Source organism: Pelodiscus sinensis, chromosome 1 (assembly GCF_049634645.1).
Source record: "Pelodiscus sinensis isolate JC-2024 chromosome 1, ASM4963464v1, whole genome shotgun sequence".
Taxonomy (NCBI): Eukaryota; Metazoa; Chordata; order Testudines; family Trionychidae; genus Pelodiscus; species Pelodiscus sinensis.
Window position 1 is genome coordinate 77,542,487 of NC_134711.1, and position 21,789 is coordinate 77,564,275.

Genomic DNA, 21,789 nt, shown 5'->3' on the forward strand with positions numbered 1-21,789 from the left:
CTTCCTAATTGTTTAATAAAGAAACCTCTGGATGAAAGAAACTGCAAACATCCAGCAAATAGAGAAACAACTTAATTATGTTGAATAAACATTTTGCAATTTTTCTTGAATTTCCAAACCATACGTAAAAAATTTTTAGGGTAAAATTTTTTAAAGTACCTAAGGGTGTGTCTAGACTACATGGCTCCGTCGACGGAGCCATGTAGATGAGTTTACTAGACATAGCAAAATGAAGTGGTGATTTAAATAATCGCCACTTCATTTACATCAAAATGGCCGCCGCGCTGTGCCAATCAGCTGATTGTCGGCACAGCGCGGTAGTCTATACGGGGATCAGCGACCCTAGCACCCTTTGTCGTCAGATCCTTTATGCCTCGTGCAATGAGGCTGGGGGTCGGCTGATCCCCGTCTAGACTACCACGCTATGTTGACAATCAACTGATCGGCACAGCGCAGCGGCCATTTTGATGCAAATGAAGTGGCGATTATTTAAATCGCCGCTTCATTTTGCTATGTCTAGTAAACTCATCTACATGGCTCCGTGTAGCCAGACACAAACCCCATCTTGTTTTTCCACGAACCCCATCTTGTTTCCCCCCCGCCCAGAGAGCAAGAGAAAGGCAGTCAGCCTTTGATGCCCTGGGAACGCAGGTGTGGTACCTGTCCCTGACTCTACCATAAACAGAAACCAGACAGTAAATGGGCTAGCTGACGACTGGGAGGTCTCCCGTCGCAGTGATGTCTAGTATCAATAATTGACACACCTGCACTGTCTCAGGAGAGGAATCTTCGCCCATTACATACCAGAGGTGCCCATTGTCTGCATCTTCCCAGGTGTGAATTATGCTTTGTACCCTTCGTGGGAAACTTGGCATTCAAAGCCATTTTTCCTAATTGGCCACTTGAGACCAGGAAGAAGCCCATGTGACCCAAGGGGTATAAAGAGGGTTGAGTTGCCCACCCCATTTGAGCTCCAATCACCTACACCTGCTGGCAGGTATTGATTGTCTCCCGAGGTCCGTGGGACGCCCAACCTCGCCCTACTTCTTCCCGAGGGATTGAGAGAAAGACGCTGGCCACGCCAAGTCTGGAACGCAGGGGTGAGAATTTTACCTGCAATGTGTTTCTTTATATGTACACTTTAATTGTTACTCTGTTATAAGTTTAGTTACTTCATTATAGTTTTCTTAAGGCAAACTGCTTCATTTCTATTGTGAACTGCCTTTGGTAAGGTGATTTAGCTATAAACTTTGGGAATAAGTGGGGTGCCCTCATTCACTTATAAAGATATATATATTGAACCAAGTTTCTTTTATTTTATTTTGCTCTTTCTTTCTCCTATAAATAAGCCAGTGCGTGTCAAGCTTCTGACTTGAACCGTTTTGGATTGTGTCACTCCCCGGTGACAGATCCATTGGGGCACTTCTCAGTCTTTCCCTAAGGCTGCCCGCTGTGAAGGAATCTTGGATTCTAGCAGTTAAAATGTGAGGTGTAATAAGCTCTCCCTATAAACTTATTGGGGTGCCCGTCAACCTCCTCCAGGTTGCCCACTGCAAGGGACCCCGGTCTCCGCAGTTGAAGTCTCGGGTGTATAGCGCACACACACACCGGGGCATCTGAGAGCCTGTTGGCTGCCCTCTGCGATGGGACCCCGGTCCTAGCAGTAAAGTCACAGACGTTAAACTATTTTTCGGGGCGCCCTCCAGCCCCCAAGCTGCCCACTGCAACGAGACTTTGCGTCTCAGCAGTTGAAGACTTGAGTGTAACACACACACACACACTGCCCTGACCATTTCGGCTGACACTCCGTTGACGGAGCCATGTAGTCTAGACACACCCTAAGTGAGTAGAAGCTGAAGTCTCATTGACTTAGGGTGAGATTTGGGAACCCTAGTGAATAAGTCAGTTTTCAAAGTGGACATAGGCTTCCAAATCACATGGTCCCTTTTGCAAATTTTAGCTTCTCTCTCTCTCTCTCTCTCTCTCTCTCTATTAATATTCAGCTAGTTATTTCTGGCTATTCCTATTATTCAGACATCATCTGAATACAGGTTTTTTTGGGGGGAACCCCCCTAAAGGAGCCTCATTTTAGTACTTTAAAAAGTGCTTATTTGTTTTAAAAAAAGAGATTAAATTAATCTCTAATGTTTCTAACCCTGCATTGGTTTAATGCCAGGTAAAGATTTGGCCCACTATATATAACCTGGCAAAAAGTTTCTTAAATTATTTGCCTTCACTTACACAACTGCTGTTCAATGAAAACAAACTGGGCAGAGGGGAGCAATCTTTTGTAATAGATGTTAAATAAAGCTGCTGGGATTATTTAAAACCATATTAAAGAGTAGCCTGCTTACACCCCTCACACACAGGCGTCCCAGGAAGTTGGATGCAGTAGAAAGAGAGCAGAAATAACGTTCGCAAAAGATGCTAGACATAATTATAGGTTTATGTCTAAATCTTACAAGTAACAAATGACAGCACAACTGTGGGAACAGCTCCCCACGTAGCCATTTATATTATGTTTAATATGACACAACAACAGTAAAAGTCTAACTATGCAGCTGTCAATGGACTACATGGAACTGTAGACATCCTCCATGCATTCGTTGATTTTCCATTCCTTAAACTGTTGCTAAAAGATTGCAGGAGCCTCTATGGAACAACTTCACAGTTAAAAAAAAAGTTAGGCTGCTTAATTTGCTTCTTAGGATTTGGCCTAATTTCATATGAAAACTGAATGTATTCACTTGGCAATGCTCAGAATGAAGATTTACACTGAATATATAGAAGTCTTTGATTACCTTCATTTTCAGCCACCACAGATAGACGACACTGTGCAAAAGTACCAAAGCCCAGTTACAGAGAGGGGAAAGAAAAACTACACTGTGCAATATTCCAATTATCACAATCCAAGTGTCTGTGATTGCATTTTATATTTTTCCTCTTCTCCTAAGCTTCCATTTTTAACCCTCCAGCGAGCAAAGATGTCTGACAACAAACGAGAAATTTGTAGTTCTCTGAGCAGATTTACTTCATCCTTGCATTCATTCACCTGAGGCAGATGTTCCAACTGTTCACTGACAATATATTTCACGCGCACTTTCAGAAAAAAAATCATCTTCTTTTGTCACATGTCTCAGTATATAAGGGACACACTGTGTCACCACTGAGTTACTCCTCATTGGGAGAGGAAAATACTTGACAATATCCGACTTACTGGGCTTCAGTTTGATGGAAAACATTCTTCTCCTGGTGGCAATTGTCCACTTTGTAGGAGCTCATCAGCTTCCCAGCCCTGCCCCCACAAGGCTCCATGATGGCTCTACTGCCCTGCCTACTCCCACCTTGCATTGACCATGTGGGCTGGAGCCTACCAATGTGGCTCCTAGGAAAATATCTTCTATTGTCTTGGGGGGAAGAGTCTCAAGATAGCAGAAGTAGGATGGAGAGCAGGCCAGCCAGGTCTCCCTAACCATGCCAGACATTGGGGCAGGCAACAGAGAGGTCAGCAGAAGGTTCTGCCTCCCTAACTCCAATGATGTTGGCTGCAGTGAAGGAGGGGGCAGGGGACTCATTTTCACATCCACAGGACACATTCTCAGTGTCCAGACGTCAGCAGAACTGTCAGATCACAAGAGAAGAATGAGTCAGAGAAGGGCCTTTTTGGATGATGATTAAAGGTTGAAAGTACTGAGGAATGATGAGAACAGATAAGCATTAGCATGTTTTTTTTTTAAAAAAATGTACAGAGATGCATTAACAATAATAAAATCTATTAGGAAGAGTTACAAACAGAATAACATCAGTGGGTATGAGTCAAAGCTATTGCAGAAGGGTAATGGCTTACAAATAAACCACAATTACATACATAACAAAATACATTTATAAACCAAGATAGCGGACAACAGTTTCTGTATGTCTCACCCTCAACTTACATTTAACATTGCCACTGTGCAAAATGATTTTTTTTTCCTGCAAAATTCTCTCCCCTCCTCCCATCTTTTGCCACTGACACAACCACTATTCCTGTTACAACCCAAGCCCCAACAATCAGAATCACTTTCTACTCCTCCCTCTCCCTTATTCCACACATTCAGGATGTTCCCAAATCTTCCCATCTCTTCCTCTGCTTTATCTGATAGCACATCTATTACTCTTGTCCAGGAACTTATCAGCTCCTGCCTTGTTTACCGTAACCTCCTTTCCACTGGCTTCCTCGCTCCAGTATCACCCCATCCAGTACACATAAAATGAAGTTGTCAAGATCCTTTCTTAGCCTGACGGTCTGACTACATTATACCTCATTTTGAATCTTTCCTGATTCTCACTTCTCCACCACATCCTGTTTACATTTTCTGCCTCTGAAGGCCCTACATACATCTGTCTCTGACCACTCACCTGATTGTGTCTTCACATAGTTCCTTGACCCCTCCCCCCCCAGTGCCACACAAACTCAGAACAATCTCTGTACTTCCTTCCACGCTGTCTGGTCACTATCCTTTTATTGCTCTAATCCAGGGGTAGGCAAGAGAGCCTCTACGGGCCAGATCTGGCCCACGGCCACCCTGCCACTCCCCTACCCCCAGACCAATTGAGACCTGGGAACAGGGGAGTACAGAAAGTCTCCTCCCGCCCTGCAAGGGGGCTTGTGGCACTTAGGGTGTGTCTAGACTACATGGCTCCATCGACGGAGCCATGTAGATGAGGCAGGACGACAAAGGGAAATGAAGCAGCGATTTAAATTATCGCCACTTCATTAAAATCAAAATGGCCACCGTGCTGTGCCTATCAGCTGTTTGTTGGCACAGCGCGGCAGTCTAGACGGGGATCTGCTGACCCCAGAACCCTTTGTCGGCAGATCATTTATGACTTGTGAAAGTATGGTAAAGTATTGCCACCCTTATTACAGTGCTGCTGTTGACAGAATACTTCCTCAGAGCTGTGTGCCTGGCCAACAACCACTGCTATCTGACTGTCCAGCTGTGAAGGCAGCACAGAAGTAAGGATGGCAATACTGCAACCATCTCCTCCTAAAATAACCTTGTAACCCCCCTGCAAATCCCTTTTGGGTCAAAACCTGTAATTTGAGAAAGACTGGTTTCCCCCTGAAATCTGTATAGCATAGGGTAAAAAATACACAAAAGACCAGATTTCAGAGGGGTGGGGAGAACACCATTTCATGGCTTGTAACTCATTTTTCATGATTATGACTTTGGTAGGGCCATGGGTATAAGTAATTAGCTAGCCAATAATGGCAGATACATGGGATACCATAAAGGAAAAAATACCAAATCAGCCAAACATGGAATTACACTAATAGATGTGCTAGGCATCAACCTGAACATTCACTTTTGTTAGATCCCCCTCTTCACCCTTCAGCTACTTCTTGTCTTTCAGATGATAAACTCTTTGGGACAGGAAAATTTCAGTGTAAATAAAATTACACACACACCCTCCTTCAAAGAACATTCTGAAGGGGCTAAAGAATAAAGAACTCAAAGGCTAGATTTACACTGCCGGCTTTGCCGGTAGTGCCTATACAAATGAAGCACGTATTAGCATACTGCGGCTCTTCATTTGCATAATTTATTCAAGCCATTTTTGCGCAAGGGGTTTTTGCAAAAACAAGCAGTGTAGAATCTTTTTTTGGGCGCAAAACCCTAGTTTTGCACAAAATCCTTATGCCTCTCCGGGCAGACTCCTTACTTAGCCACTTCTAGTCTCCCTCAATTCCCAGTCTCCTCTCTCCTCCCAACTGCCATCTTGCAGATCCCCTGCCCATGTAGCTCCTTATACTACCCCATCCGGGGTCTTCTTTATATTTCAATCAGGTAGTGTCCTTCTCCAGCATGCTTGGGCATGGAAAGACAGGCATTAAGACCACAAGTTCCCTGCTCCACTCTGGTGTCCAGACTCATCCCCAATCCACAAAAGCCCAGAGCTGTAAAGCAATACCCTGCTGATCCCTAGATGGGAACATGCCCAGGGCAGATGGAATCTTCAGTGTTTGTAATCTGAAAAGTTCTAGCAAGAGAGAACACAATTTTTCAAAGGCTAATAATTTGGCCACATTTGAGTAGATTTTCATGGGGATGTGAAGAACGTCATTGACACAAAAGCTAAATTTTAAATCTCTCCTCCAAAGCATGAGGCATCTTAATGTTTCTTAAAGAAAAAGTCAGCAGATATTTTTAGCATGGGATATTTTTCACCAGTTTTATTTTCAGAAATGGCTGACATTCTTAAAAAAATCATCTTAAGGCAGACACCTAACATAGGAAATCACAAGCAAATGGGTAAAATGAGACAAATTTACAAACAACTGAAAACAGCATTTTAAAATGGGAAGTGCAGGACAACTTTAATAATTACTATCAGCCCCAGCAACAAAAAACCCACCGATGTTGAGCTTGCTCTGTAAAAATATTTAAGACTTCTGACCCAACTCTTTCTCTCACTCGGGGTAAAACTTTCAAATGAATCAAGTAATTCCGCATGTCAAATTTAAGTAAGGTTGTTTGAATTGTAATCTCAACTCAAAAATCCTTCTGCAGGCACAATGACTTGATTCAGACTTAATCCCAGAGCTGCAAATTATGTCTTTATTATACAATTTATTATCTCATCATGACAGCTCACAGGAACTAGTAATTGCAGTTACCAAGAAGTTTAAGACTAAGCTATAAATTGATCCAAAGCAAACAGCTAACACCAAGTGAGCCAATTGTCTTCCTGCTGTAACTCCATTGAATGGAGGTGTGCCAATTATGTGTTATGTGAATGTGAACAAAATCAAGACATCTACCTCATGCTTGGCAGTATCCAACATAAATAGAAATTTGCAAGCACAGTATTTTGAAGCCACCTCTCACTTTTTCAGAGTTTGGCAGGCCTGTTGTTTGTACAACATTAATATCGAATTGACGTTATTGGGAAACTCCACCCATCAAGGGCCAGGAAAGCTTCTTGATATACCAAAGGAGGCAGCAGCCAAGTGCACTACTGCAGGCTCCAAAGCATTTTCAAAGGAAAGGGATGGGAGAGGAGAGTGGGTGAAACCAGAGAAGGGAAGAGATAAGCAGTGAATTGGGAGCCTAAGAATAGTACACACAGCAGGGAATCAGATAAAGGATCAGGAGGAGGGAAGCAGAGCCTGTGCTTGGGAAGAGTAAGAACCATGATCTTACAAATGACGTGGTGAATAGAGATATAAAATTCTGATTATTCGGCTGTTGCTACACTACAAAGGTGAAAGCTCTGGACAGAGCACAGGGCCAGTGGGAGACTCAGGGAGTCCCGTCCCCCCCGCTGGCTCCGTGCTCCCTGTGGCATTTCAAAGTGGCAGTACCACCTGGAGGCCAACTCTAGGCTCCATGCGGCGCTGCCACTTTAAAACGCCATGTGGAGCCCGGGACCAGCTGGGGGACTACTTGAGTCCCCCCACTGGCCCTGTGCTCCCCACGGTGCTTTCACCTTTGAAGTATAGCAACAGCCCTGGGGCTACACTTCAAAGGCGGAAGTGCTCTTATTGACTAATCGAATAGTCGATGCAAATTGCTCCCTGACCCTAAGCTCCATGCAGCACTGCTGCTTTGAAACACTCTCTCCTCTTTCCCCACCCCTTGCTGCCTCTTTCTGATAGATGCAACAGGGGGTGGGGAGAAACAACTAGTTGACTAGCCTGTCAACTATCTGATAAGCATTTGCTTATCAGATAGTCGTAGATGTTCACATCTCTAGTTGTGAAGTGCCTAACTATGAGCCATATAGACCAATCATCTTGATGAGCCTGCTTGATGGACAGTCTTTCCTTCTGATTAAGCAGTTCTCCTAAATGACAAAATGCCAGTCTAAAGTAATAGAAGTACTGCAGAGGGTAAAATACAAGACTAGAAAGGATATTCACTGCAACTTGGTAACTTCTATGTTAAAAAAAACCCAGACCTTAAAACATCATAGCCATTCCGCACTGGCCAAATGCCTGCCCATTAAGTACAGTGAAGACATCAAAATTGGAGGTGCAATCAAGTGGGTAGAATTTACACACTGATGGGCAGCCACAGTAGGCTGAAACAGGAAAAAACAATCAAAGGAAGTGTGTTACTGAGAGGGAGGGGAACTAATGCAGGAGGCTGAATTAGAGTGGCTGTCAGAAGCCTGAGCTGTCAATAGATAGAAAAGTAATATGCCTCTGTTGATCTTCTACATCTCTCCCTCCTCTCCCCACAAGAGTGACACAAATTGCATATAATGCTCCCATCTCTGAACGAAAATTCAGAAAATTAAAAAATATTAATAAACCTCACTAAAAAGAGTGTTTCAGGCTCATAGAATGGGCCTCTGACTCCAGCTAAAAACATGAAGGCCAAAATGGGCAGGAATAACAGGGTAGTAAATATACTAGCCATCAAGGCAGACATCAGGGAGTTCATCTCTGAATTTAAGGTCCTGAGAAATCATCTAATGTCCAAGATTCTAGCAGCAAAGCAGGAAGTTACTGACTTGGGAAGATCAAGTCATTGTGCTAGAAACTGGTCTACCAGAAACAAGTTAGAAAGGACAGAGCTCAACAGCTGAACAGCGCTGCTGGATCAGAAAAAAAAAAAAGATTCAGATTAATTTAGATGATATAGAAAATATAAAGAAGAGATACAATATGAGAATTAAGAGATTGTCCAAGAGAATACCAAAGGAGCAAACCAGATCTTGTATAAAGAAACCTTTAATTGCAGAAATGATCATATCCAAAGAGATGAAGAATTAATCTCTCATCTGCTAGTTGATTTTAGGCGACTGACATGATTTCCAATGTAAAGTTGTCCAAATTTAGAAAAAAATTAAAAATATAGAAAGTTATTATTAGAAAAACTAATTAATTATATATCCGGCAATATAGACAGAGGACAAATAGATACTTAAGTATTTGGTTACTATTCAAAGTACACTTGCCTGCAGGGGACAGCAGCACCCCTGTTCTATACAGTAATTACTCGTTTAACATGTGCCCGCTTAACAGGTTTTCGCAATAGCACGATTTTTTTTAGGGATCGACTGTCCCTGGAATAACATAAGAATAATCAAGTGGCGGACTACTTCGCATGGCAGTATAAATTGGTGAAAACAGTGGTACAGTAATATGCATGAGTGGATGAATACACGTGTCACAGCGCTCCTCCACTCACTCACGTGTTTATCTTTGTGTTTTAACAAAGCGCGGCAACTTTTGTTGCTAGATATCTTGTTTTGCTAGATATCTAATGTTGTTGTTGACGACCCAGCACCAACAAAAAATTGAGTTGGCCACCACCACCTGAAACGCAACCCCCACCTTTTCCATTATTTTTAATGGGAAAATTGACCCCGCATAGCATGTTTTCGCTTAGCACAAACATTTTCAGAAACGCATCTATAGTGTTAAATGAGGAATTACTGTATTTTGGAATGTTTATGTTTGATAGACATGTCTGGTTTGATTAATATAAATTGAGTCATTAGTTTATTTAATTTAATAAATCACCAGACACAACCCTGAGTTCTGTGCTCACAACATATATTTTAGGGTAAAAATAATAATAAAAAGATTAAAAAGCTCCTAATGTGTTAGACAAGTGCTCTCATGAAAAGGAAATGCTGGCTGGAGTATTTTGTCCTTTTCATCCCCCAAATATTGCATCTATGCTTCATTTTCCAAAGTGTGCAAGATGAAGGTAACATGAAGCAGCAGACCTCTTGAGTGCAACTCTTCTGGATTTTACCTACTTTTTAAAAAATTTGCAGGCAGAAGGTTTTCCAGCTTTGAACATCACATAATTCTATCTCTGACACAGTTGTTTGTATAGCCCTAATAAATAATAGCTCCTGCAAGCACACTTTGCTTCTAAATGATTAATCTTACCCCAGACCTTGATATTCAATACAGGTGTAGGAACAAACACTGTAAGCCTTTGGGTTCCATCAGCAGGGCTTGGAAAGGCTTCAGTGAAATTCTATAGTACAGAGACCAGCAAGTTCCTGCTACTTTCCCTTTGTTCTAATGTTTTATCTCTCGGAAAGAAATAGGGATTTCCTCTGGGGATTAGAAATAGGAAACAACCTGAGATAGAGGTCATTATGAAACAAAGCATGAAAGGATAAAAAAGATGACTATATAACAGAAGTCTTTTTTTCCCACTATCTTGGCAAATATTACCCCTTTGGCATCTGATAAGGAAAAGTTGGATGCATTTGTTTTATCCAAGCCTGTAATACCTTGTTGTGCCTAGGATTCACAACTGGGATTTTTTTTCAAGAAAGTGATCTGAGAAATTTAGCAGAGCTGAGGATGTTTTATTGAATAGGAGCCTGATTAAAAGGACACTTGAGATCAGCACTATTTACTTTATAAGCGCTGGGTCAGACTGTAAGCCCCTTTTCCTTTCTCACCCATACCATGATGTTACGCCTCCTCTTCAACCCAGAAGGGAAGGAACAGAAAGGATGAAAGAAGGGATTTAATTTAATTTTACAATGGAGACGCAGTAAAGCACAAAGATGAAAATGAATAATTTCTGATTATTTATAATACACCTGTAATGTGCATTTATGAATATGTTAAAGGTACCTTATCTAGTATGGCCCAAGGAACTGCCAACTTCACAGCAGAAAAATCTGAGTGAGGAAAGGGAAAAAGTCATTTTGTATTGTATTAGCTGTATCAATGCTAAGTACTATAGCTCTTCAACATACATGTAAATAAGGGAACCATTTGTGTCTTTATTATTAAAAAGACACTTAGATACAGCAACCAAATTACGATGTCATAAACTGGCCTTCTAACACTGAATAGTGAATACAGAGACTTACCATTCACTGAACTGACTTGGGAACAAATTTTCAAATTGAATTTCAAAATTGAAATTACAATCAATATTGTACTTGGAGAGCAACTTTTGTTACCCAGATAAAGTCAAGAGATATTGCACCTGTTCCAGGAAGTGAGTCACAACAAATCCAATCTACGTTCTTTTCAAAGAAAAATACCTTTATGTGCTTTTAGCAATTAACAGCTGCCAAGTAAGGGCTTCTATTGTATTATGTACCTGAAGCATGAAAAATTCCCATAGGAAACACTCTAAGAAATACATCGTGTTCCCGGATTCAATGCGTACGTACACACTCTTTAACCATTTGGGGGCTGGGACTTCAGAATTTCTCTGCTTCACAAAGCTTCCAAATACATAGAGTACAAATGAATGATGTTAGTCTTGGGGCTAGATTCTGATCTTCCACCACTGTAAATCCAGTAGAGTTCTCAAAGAGATGCATGAGAGACGTCACCAGATCAATGGCAAAGAAAGTAATTTAATGTCTCCTTAATAGAACCTGTGAGAAAGAAATTCTGCTTACTTATATGAACTGTAAAAGTCTCACACCACTTTTTAAATTTATGATAAGCATTTGCCCAGACATCCTTTAGTCAAATTTCTTCTTCTTTCATACAATTGTGACCTGCTCAGGTTAGTTGCCAATCTCCTCTCCCAGAGATGGCTGTATTTCAAGAAACTGTGCTGAGTCCATTTATTATTATAATTGAGCTGGAAAAGCACAAAAAGTAAAATTACACAGGGAAACTCTAGGAGCTAAACATTCGGACTTCCTTAATCATCATGTCAGGAAAGTGAGGTGTTGCCAGACAGTAGACAGATAAGGAGACTAGGGATGTAAAATCCCATGTAATCGGTTAAACATAATCAGTTAACTGCTTAAACAAGGGCGTGGGCTCACTGGTTAATGTGCATGGTTATACACAGCCAGTACATCCCCCCTGCACTGCTGCCTCTGTATCAGAGGCAGCAGTGTTGGTGGTGGTGTGGGGTGGAGGAGAGCAGGCAGGATCCAGTACATGCAGGAAGCCGGCTCTTAAGCCGAAGACACCTGCCCTCTTGCGCTGCTGGGGAGCTACCCATCCCCAGCCTTTACTTGTTTTGTTTTTTAAAATATAGAGGCAGCTGCGCGCACGCGCATGTGTGTGTATGTGCGTGCAGGTGGGAGCTGACTGCCCCCCACCTGTGTGTAACTGCTGAAATTTTCAGCTGTTGCACATTTACTTTAAAAAATGCATTTTAACATCCCTAAAGGAAACCTGAGCTTTCTAACAGTGGTTGGATGGAGCCAAAAGTTACTCAACCAACACATTTCTCCTGGGCTTATTTGTTTCTTTAGAATTTGCACTTTTATTGTAAAAGTTTCTACTTTTAAATATTATGAATGCGAAATGATGCAGTGTTGGTTTTGATTAATCTGCAACTAAGCACAAGCAATCTCTAAGGCTGTGTCCAGACTCAGGGTTTTTTTTCGAAAAAAGTAGCCTTTTTTTGAAAAAACTTCACCTGCGTCTAGACTGCAGCCGCGTTCTTTTGAAATTAAATCGAAAGAACGTGGCTTTTCTTTCGACGGCGGTAAAGCTCATTTCACAAGGAAGAACGCCTTTTTTCGAAAGTGCTCTTTCGAAAAAAGGCGTTCTTGAATGCCAACAGGGCTTTTTAGAAAGAGAGCATCCAGACTCACTCGCTACTTTCTTCCAAAAAAAGCGGCTTGCTTTTTCGAAAGTACTGCTTGCAGTCTAGACGCTCTTTTTCGAAAGAGGCTTGCAGTCTAGACATAGCCTAAGAGTTGTGGGGGTCTCTCACATACAGTACCTCCATCTCAAAGAACTGTAGCCCTGAAGCCCAAGAATAATAACTGATACACTGGCACTAGTATTGAATAAGTATGAAGGTGCCTTGGAGGAAGAACCTTCTCTGGGTAAATATTTATATCTGACACCATGTAATGTTTCAGGAATGATGTTTACCAAGAATAAAACTGAGTAAAAGATTTTTGGCAAATAATAAATTAGCCAAAAATGCATTTCAGTGGAGCACTGGAACTCTTTGGGTTCAATTTGGTGAATAATTTACACAAAAACTAAATGGAAAAATTGTTTTAAAAAGCCAGAACTATTCATTCTGGCCATTTCTAAATGAAATGTATGGAGCATTTTGAAAGTAAACATTTATTTTTGATCATGTAGAAACTAGGCATTTTAAAATGGTGTTTTCATTTAGAAAAGTAGCTTTAAAAAAAATGGGTGAAAAATACCCCAAATGACTAAAAACGAAACATGGCTTACTCATGACCCATTCATTTTGGGTCAAACAAAATGTTTTTTTTAAATTTTTTTTTTCAATGAGAAAAATAGAAGAGTCAGATATAGTCTGATCCAACCTAAATTTTTTTTTCCAATTTTTTTTAGTTTGGTCTGAAATTTTTTTTCTCTCCGCTCTAATCTGGAGAAAAAGCACAGTATGTTTTATTAATGCCATGAACAGTTACCTGAATCTGAATTTGCTGAGGTAACTAGAAATATCTAGTAGTCTTGTGGCACCTTAGAGACTAACAAAAATAGATAGTATGAAGAGCTTTCATGGGCACAACCCACTTCTTCAGATGAGATGACCTTGATTTTGCCCACAAAAGCTCATGATACTAAATATGTATTTTTGTTAATCTCTAAGGTGCCACAGGACCACTCGTTTTTAAAGTTACAGATGAACACAGCTAACCCTCTGAGACTTTTAGAAATATCTAGTTCACATTAGGCATGGTTAGAAGCTTAAGATAGACTGTAACATTGTCACAGAATGATGTTTCACAGGGGAGAGACACCTTGCTAGCATGTTTTTTTAGCATGACAGAGCCCTGTCTGTAGCTGCCAAGGGTCAGTTCACAGACAACCCTGGCCACAGGCAGCATAAGTACTCCCTCTCAGCCCCTGCAGGCTTCACTGTCCCTTTGCAGTTAAGTAATAGGTCAATATAAACTGTTGAGTCCTTGAAGCATCATACCGGAGTGCCCAGCCCTGGTCCAGTATACACTCAAAGAACTCTGACCCACTGATTCCAAAAGGAATTGTACACACCCGCTCACTAGTTTTAACTCCGGATCACCACTCTGTTTAATACACAAGTCTCAGATATATTTATAAGGAAAACAAGAATACATTTATTATCAATGAACAGAAATTTAAATGATTATTTGGAGCCTAAATTTAAACACACTAGACAATATCCTGTTTCCTACAGGATTGCTTACCCCAAGTCCTTTTCTCCCAGCATTTTTAGCAAGGGGCTAAGATCCCCCTTTCATAAGATCAAGGCCAATGGCAGCTTGTCCTCAAGCTGGAAGGGTGTCAGAGCATCTCTGCATCTCCAAATACACCAGCCCAGCCCTTTGATGTTGATCTGAAAATAGGGTACCTGAGCCCTTCCACTATTTACCTCTTCCTGTTAATTTTGCACTGACATCACTACCAGTTCTGAGTTAGCAACTGATTCACTATGCTACTAAACTTCTTTTGTGAGACATAGCATACACAGAGGTCTACTCAGATGACAGTATCCTATCTCCTGTCTGGAGAAGTTTGTCTCCAGGCATGGTGCCTTTGAGTGACCCAATTTTAACTAAAAGGTTTTGAGAACATGATTTTTAGCATATATATACATATCTTCTTACATATTTACCACATACACTTTTCAATTACTATCATGACCAGTTGCTCAGGCTTTCACTGGAAACCTTACATGACATTTTGTGTGAATCCAAGAGATCCCTGTATCATTGCATAGGCCTGTGCCCTCTGCCAGTTGGCATCAAAAGGCCCTTGGGTTACTCTCACATACTAACAAATTCCTTCCTTTTTTGCACTTATTATTTGATACTTTAGAAGAAGTAAAGAATAGGTAACACAATTAACTTTAAAACAACATATAACTGACCAATATATTTCAAATATTTTTCAAAGTCACTTAATTGGTCAATTAAAGTTTATTTCAATCCTGCATATATTTGCTGCTTTATTTTCCAAGACACAATTGCTAACATGACTCATTCCAGGCAGATTATATTGTAGTTTTAGCTAGATGCACCTTGGACTTCACAACCTCAGCATTAGTGAGCAATGATTGATACATGTTCTCTAATTACCTTGACTGTTGCTTAAGGAATCATTTTATTTAACTTATCAAGGGAGAGACAAACAGTATCTTTGTGGCTTCAGCAACATATCATAAGTGGGGCTAAAGATAGTTTAAAGAAACTTATCTCTCTTTCAAACTTGTGTTGGGATTATAAACATACAGACTATATTTAAGGCAATCTAATAATTTATAGCATCTCTGTCAACTTGGACACAGTTGCAGTATGCCTCTTTTAGAAAAATGTAACCATCTCTCTTCCTGTATCTGACAATGCAGCTGATTTAGTCATAAAACTGTGAAATTTGCAGCTCAATCAGTGTTTTTAATTGCTTAAATGCTTGTTTTTGTCTATCTTTCCAGTGATGTTACAGTGACCGTAAGCAGAAGTGAAATTAACTTTGCCGAATAGTTTATCAGTGCCCTAAACCTCTCAAGAGCCATTAGGCATTTTAAAATGGACATTTCAATGATTGTATTACCTGAATTTGCAATTAAGCTATTTTTCCCTCAATTTATACACAATTACTGTTAGGCCAATACGTTATTTCCTGTATTTCTGTTTTAGGTAAAAGATCTCTTACTCACTGTACAATTTTCCTAAATCTTTGTGTCTAAAATTCCTAGTTTTAAAACATCATCTGTTATAACTCTAGCACTTAATTATCCCTTAAAGATCTGTGTAGCTACTCTTTGAAATACCTCCAAAGCAGAGCTAACGGTGAACAGTGATCTCCTTATAGATGCCAATGTTTCTGTGGCTGGTTCAGAGTTGTGCCTGCGCAGTCTTTTCTCCTCACAGGCCTGAGTTCCAATATCCCCTGCCTACTCCAGTCTGGAGCATGTTGCTAGTATGGTCAGCTGGGCAGTTGCACTTAATAATGGAGAGCTGCTAAGTGTGTTGCCACGCTGTGCCATCAGGAAACGGAATTTCAAAAATTCACAGGGCTTTAGAAGAGAGGAGCTTTTGCATGGGTGGTGGGCATAAGAGGCAAGCAGAGATGATGCCTTTCCTGTTTCATAGTGCTCAGACTCTCCCCTCTTCCTATCCCTATTCTGATCCTGCAGGCTCCCACAGCAGACTCTTGAAGCCTGGTGAGAGTCAGGGACAAACCTTTGGAAACGCTGGGACAGATGAGGACAGAATACCTTTTGCTTCAAAAGTCTCTGTGTTGCTCTAGTCTTTGAAGCTATTCTGGGTCTCTCTTATGAAAAAGAAATGGACATTCAAAAGGGAGGTCCTGGACTTTGCTGAGGCTCTGGAGGGAGGTCCGAAATGTGTAACTAGGACAGCTCATTACCATGATGGCAAAAGTACATGTTGTATACTACAGAATCTGCTGCATTTCACCAGGCCTTCAGAGCTGTTTTGGCAACCAACTTGCCTTCCTTTATTAATGTTTGAAACTCCTGTTTCAACTAATCTAGGAGCCTGTTTTTGAACTCTGAAACTGTATCCCACAGGATGAGATCATAACGCCCCAAAAAAAGCATGTTGGTTTGGAATACAAAGCTGCAGTTTACCTTCTACCAAACAAAGTCCAGCCTTCTCCCAAACAAGCCTTCTCCCAAACAAGTCCAGCTGCTTCACCTCTATTTTTAGGGGCAGATGCCTGGTGCCCCTGTTTTGAGGGATAGGAGAGCGCAACATCAGAACAGACTTGATGAACTCATATAACTGAGGATCTGCCTCTGGCCCACCTCCACCCTTTGGTTGGTGGAATGTTATCCCAGATGTTGTAAGCCATCCAGAGAATAGCATTTACCGGAGGATATTTTATAAGTATATTTTTTCATAGAAATATATATGAACCCACACAACTAAACTGAAAGGCTAGTTCCCTATTATATGTTTCTTCCCCCGATGACAAGTACATTACAAGATCAAAGTATAAAATGTGTGTTATTTGATTCGTGTTTTTTTAAAATATATCAATTGACCAGACTCAGAGGTTACTGTGCATCATAGATTCTGGTGACGCATAGTCAGAGATGGGTGAACAATGACAGTGTTAAATGACAATGTTTGAGATATATTGTTGGCCACTTTTGCCCCAGTTCTGCAATCAAATCTTCATAGGTGTGCTCTTGTGCTCACGCAGAAATCTCATGGAGCTCAATGCAGGAAAAGGTGTTCAGCTATCCAAATTCAGTTGCACAACTGAGTATTAATTTGCATTATTTATATGATCTTCCCTTTGTCTTATACATAACACAAATTCGCAATGTAAGCACGAAGCTGTAGAAAGGAAAGTCTCTTCAATTTTGATTGTAAATTTTTCAAGAGAGATGTTCTGTGACTGACATTTATTGACACTATGAAGATGTAAAGAAACAAAGGAAAAGTTTCATATTATAGAGGAGGTAGAAATTTTCCCTATAATGATTGCCAATTCATGTTTACAACAAGTTTCCTTTCTGCTTTCTTCTCTTTATTAAAAATAATCAAAGCAGCAATATTTACAACATGCCTGAAAGGTTTAAAAAGCAAACTAAGAGTAGAAATCCTTACTCTTTTAGGTTCTAATTCTGCATTGGCTTCTACAGGTGCTTATTTCATGTTCCTTTAACTGCTTTCCACTGGACTACTGGTGGTACAAAAAGTTTTGCATTGCGTAAGTATTTACAAGATCAGGGCATTACAGGTTTACAGCATCAGCCTAGATTTACTTTGATGTTTGGTATTTTTCAAAAAATATTAAACTTAATTTTGCTTCAGTATAAACCTTATATAGGAAAATTAAAATTTAATTGTGTAGATAATAAATGGAAATATAAAATAGAAACTCAGTCTAATAACTTGATTTGTACGGGTTCAACCACTCGAGAAAGGCTCAAGTTACTTCATTTTCATATCTATAATAAAAAAGTTCATTATCCTTACAAAACAGAATTCCCTAAAATCCTCCTGAAACTTCTTAGAAGAATGAGTCATTTCTTGTTAATTCTGTGTGTACAATTCTTTCCTGCAGTTCTTAAGGCAATTTTATTTTAAGTAAGTCTCACTAAAATTGAAAAATCTGCATTACTCCCTTTCACAATAAATGCTTTCCATTTAAATTTGCATAATTTGTGGTTCAATGCCTTTAAAAAAAGTTCTGTAGGACAGGAAAAATATTTGAGGGCTGACAACTGGTAGGATGTAATGCAGATGAAAGATTGGAAGGTAACAAACAAAACAAACAAACAAGAGAGTGATCTCCTCATCCTCTGATGGATGTCAAAATGTGTATTAAAACTGTATTAGTCTTCAGCTAAACCACATTTTATTAAATATATTAACCAAATGTTAGTTTGCCACTGATATTTAAAATACACTGTATGTGCTTTTTCACTTTTTCTCCTTACAGGAACACATTAAACTAAAACAAAATTTGCATTTTGCTCATTGTGAAATTAAATTAGGCATCATTTATTAGTTCCCTGAGAATGTATGAAACATATTCATCAGCACAGATCAACTACATTTGAACTCTTTATTCTCCTTGCCTAGCCTGAAGTAACATTTTGTGTTGATTTTCTAAGCATTCTTTTAGTTTATCTTCAGTCAAAGTCAGTCGCTGCTCCAGGATTGAAATAGTCTGCAAGAAGAGGACAGTAACGTATTTTGTACATGTTTTTGCAATATCATAAATGTGCACAATGCTTTACACACAAAAATAATGGCTTTCACCAAATAACAGAAAATTCTGGAGCTGCAATACTGGCTTCAGATAGTCTACCATTTAAACCCAAAATTAATACTATGGCTTTTTTAACTAGGAGATTGTCAAAAGGCAAAAATCTGCCTCCAACAAAACTTACTGGAAGAAAGAGTTACTCACCTTGTGCAGTAACGGTTGTTCTTCGAGATGTGTCCCCGTGGGTGCTCCACTCTGGGTGCTGGTGCGTCCTCGCGCCGGCGACCGGAGACTTTTCTAGCTGTTTCTGCCGCGGCGCGCAGGCGCCGTGGCGCCCTCTAGTGTTGTTCGAACTGAAGGGCGCCTGCGCGCGCGCGGCTCCTCCGTTCCTTCTCTACCCACCAGAGCATCAGGCTCCAAGCAGGGGAAGGAGGGAGGGTAGTGGAGCACCCACGGGGACACATCTCGAAGAACAACCGTTACTGCACAAGGTGAGTAACTCTTTCTTCTCCTTCGAGTGGTCCCCGTGGGTGCTCCACTCTGGGTGACTACACAGCAGTTGTCGGCTCGCGGAGGTGGGTTTGGAGCCGTGTGGTAGTAACTGTAGACAGCACTGCTTGTCCAACCGCCCTAGAAGATGCTATCGAGGTGGAGAGAGCATAGTGTTGTGCAAAGGAATGGTCGGATGACCAGGTAGCGGCGTTGCAAATGTCTTGTAATGGTACATTATGGAGAAAAGCGGTCGTGGCAGCCACTGCTCTAGTGGAATGAGCTGTGATAAGTCCAGGTAAATCTTTGTTATATAAAGTATAAGAGGTCTTGATGCAGGATGTAATCCATTTAGAGATTCTTTGAGATGAGACTGCTTGTCCCTTAGATCTATTCGCGTATGAGATGAAGAGTCTAGGCGAGGCCCGCCATGGTCTCGTGCGATCTATGTAAAACGCCAAAGCTCGTCGGACGTCGAGAGTGTGCCACACGGCGTGGGACGGTTCAGTGTGTGGTTTAGGAAAGAATGCAGGTAAGTGTATGGGTTCATTCACGTGGAAGGGAGAGAGTACTTTGGGTAGGAACTTAGGGTGGGGTCTAAGTACCACCCTGTCCTGTAAAAACACAGTATATGGGGGGTCAGCCATCAGAGCTGCAAGCTCACTCACCCTCCTACTGGAGGTGATGGCGACTAGGAAAGCCACCTTCATCGACAAATGAGAGAACGAGCAGGTTGCTATCGGCTCGAACGGGGGTTTTGTGAGGCTTTTGAGGACATGGTTCAGGTCCCAAATGGGGACTGGTGGACGAACCGGAGGAAAGGTGTTCTGCAGGCCTTTGAAGAAGCGCTTGGTTATTGGGTCAGCGAGGAAAGAAGAGCTTGGAGGGTGATGGTGGAAAGCTGCTATGGCTGCGGCATGGACCTTGATAGTACTAAGTGCTAGACCGGAATGTTTCAGAGAGAGTAAGTAGTCCAATAAGTCATGTATTGGAGCAAGGTGTGGTGGGTCTGCATGAGTCTGAGCATACCATAGGGAAAAACGCGTCCACTTGTAGCGGTAGGTCTTCCTAGTAGAGCATCTGCGACTATTAATTAATATGTGCCTTACTTGTTCTGAGCAGGCAGTTTCGGCATCATGGAGCCATGAAGGAGCCAAGCGTGGAGCTTCAGCCTGGTGATGTCCGGGTGAAGGGTTTGACCGTGATCTTGTGAGAGGAGGTCGCAGCGTGGAGGGAAGGGATACGGTTCTGCTATCATCATTTTGAGGAGGTAAGGATACCATGTTCGTCTGGGCCAAGCAGGTGCCACCAAAATCACGCGTGCCTGACTCAATCTGATCTTGTCTAGGACTCTGTGCAGGAGTGGGAGGGGGGGAAAGGCGTAGAGAAGGGAGGCGTTCCATGCGATGGAAAGGGCATCTCCGAGGGAATTCCTGCCCAGGGCTCCCCTGGAGCAGTAGAGGTGGCACTTGCGATTGTTCTTTGTAGCGAAAAGGTCCACTTCTGGATGGCCCCAAAGACGGAAGATCGGTGTGAGGGCGCGTTTGTCGATCTCCCACTCGTGCTGGTCCATGAATGTGCGACTTAAGGTGTCTGCTGTGACATTGAGTATTCCGGGAAGGTATACTGCAGAGGGGGTGACCCCATGGGATAGGCACCAGGTCCAAAATTTGGTGGCTTCCGAGCATAGAGAAGGGGAGCGAGCGCCACCCTGACGGTTGATGTAATACATGCATGTGGTATTGTCCGTCATAATGGTGATGGTCTTGTGAGCTATGTGCTGAGTGAAATGCTGGCATGCGTATCTGACTGCCCGTAGCTCGAGAATGTTGATGTGGAGTGCTTGCTCTACGAACGACCATTTGCCTTGGGCTGTGATGGTTCCCAGATGAGCCCCCCATCCCATGAGTGATGCGTCTGTTATGAGTGTTAGAGTAGGCGCTGGACGTTGAAAGGGGACACCGTGTAGCATGTTTTGAGGGGTTGTCCACCAGAGCATGGAGTTGATAACGCGAGGTGGGATCGCAACATGCTTGCTCATTTGGTCTCTGAAAGGTTTGTATACCGTAGCGAGCCAGGACTGAAGGGGCCTCATGTGGAGTCTGGCGAGATTGACGACGTAAGTCGTAGAGGCCATGTGCCCTAGGATTTTGAGGCAATGGCGGATCGTGACAGTAGGTGCCGCCTGTGTTGCTCGGACAAGGTCGCATATCGTTGCGAACCTGTGATCGGGAAGAGTGGCCCTTGCTGTGATTGTATCGAGGAGGGCGCCTATGAATTCCAGTTTCTGTGTGGGACGCAAAGTGGATTTTGCGTAATTTATGTGGAATCCGAGACTGAGTAGGAGGTCTATTGTGGTGTCTGTCATGGCCTTTGCCTCTTGGAAAGACGCAGCTTTTATGAGGCAATCGTCCAGGTATGGAAATATTATGATGCCTTGGCGTCGGAGGAAGGCCATTACGACTGATAGAGTCTTGGAGAATACCCTGGGAGCCGTAGAAAGGCCAAACGGGAGTACTCTGTATTGGTAATGTTGGGTACCCACTATAAATCGTAGAAAGCGTCTGTGAGCAGGATGAATTGTAATATGGAAGTACGCGTCTTGAAGGTCGAGAGCCGAAAGCCAATCGTGTTGGTCGAGAGAGGGAATGATAGTTGAAAGGGTAACCATCTTGAAACGGTGGTAT

The 21,789-nt window shown here is 41.8% G+C and overlaps 1 protein-coding gene across 10 annotated transcripts in view; it reads right to left on the bottom strand.

The window, feature by feature from the left end:
- Positions 1-2,507: 2,507 nt before the first annotated feature.
- POC1B (POC1 centriolar protein B) overlaps positions 2,508-21,789 on the bottom strand; it is a 111,699-nt gene continuing 92,417 nt past the window's right edge. For 5 of the 10 annotated variants that reach the window (XM_075932946.1, XM_075932919.1, XM_075932937.1 and 2 more), the window contains one exon: positions 13,102-18,574. In XM_075932946.1, coding sequence (XP_075789061.1) covers positions 18,470-18,574 — 105 coding nt within the window. In that variant the 3' untranslated portion in view covers positions 13,102-18,469. Of the gene's footprint in view, positions 3,691-10,600; positions 10,648-10,675; positions 11,362-13,101; positions 18,575-21,789 lie in introns of those variants that run through there. The other 5 variants (XM_075932903.1, XM_075932904.1, XM_075932901.1 and 2 more) reach the window with 4 other exon arrangements.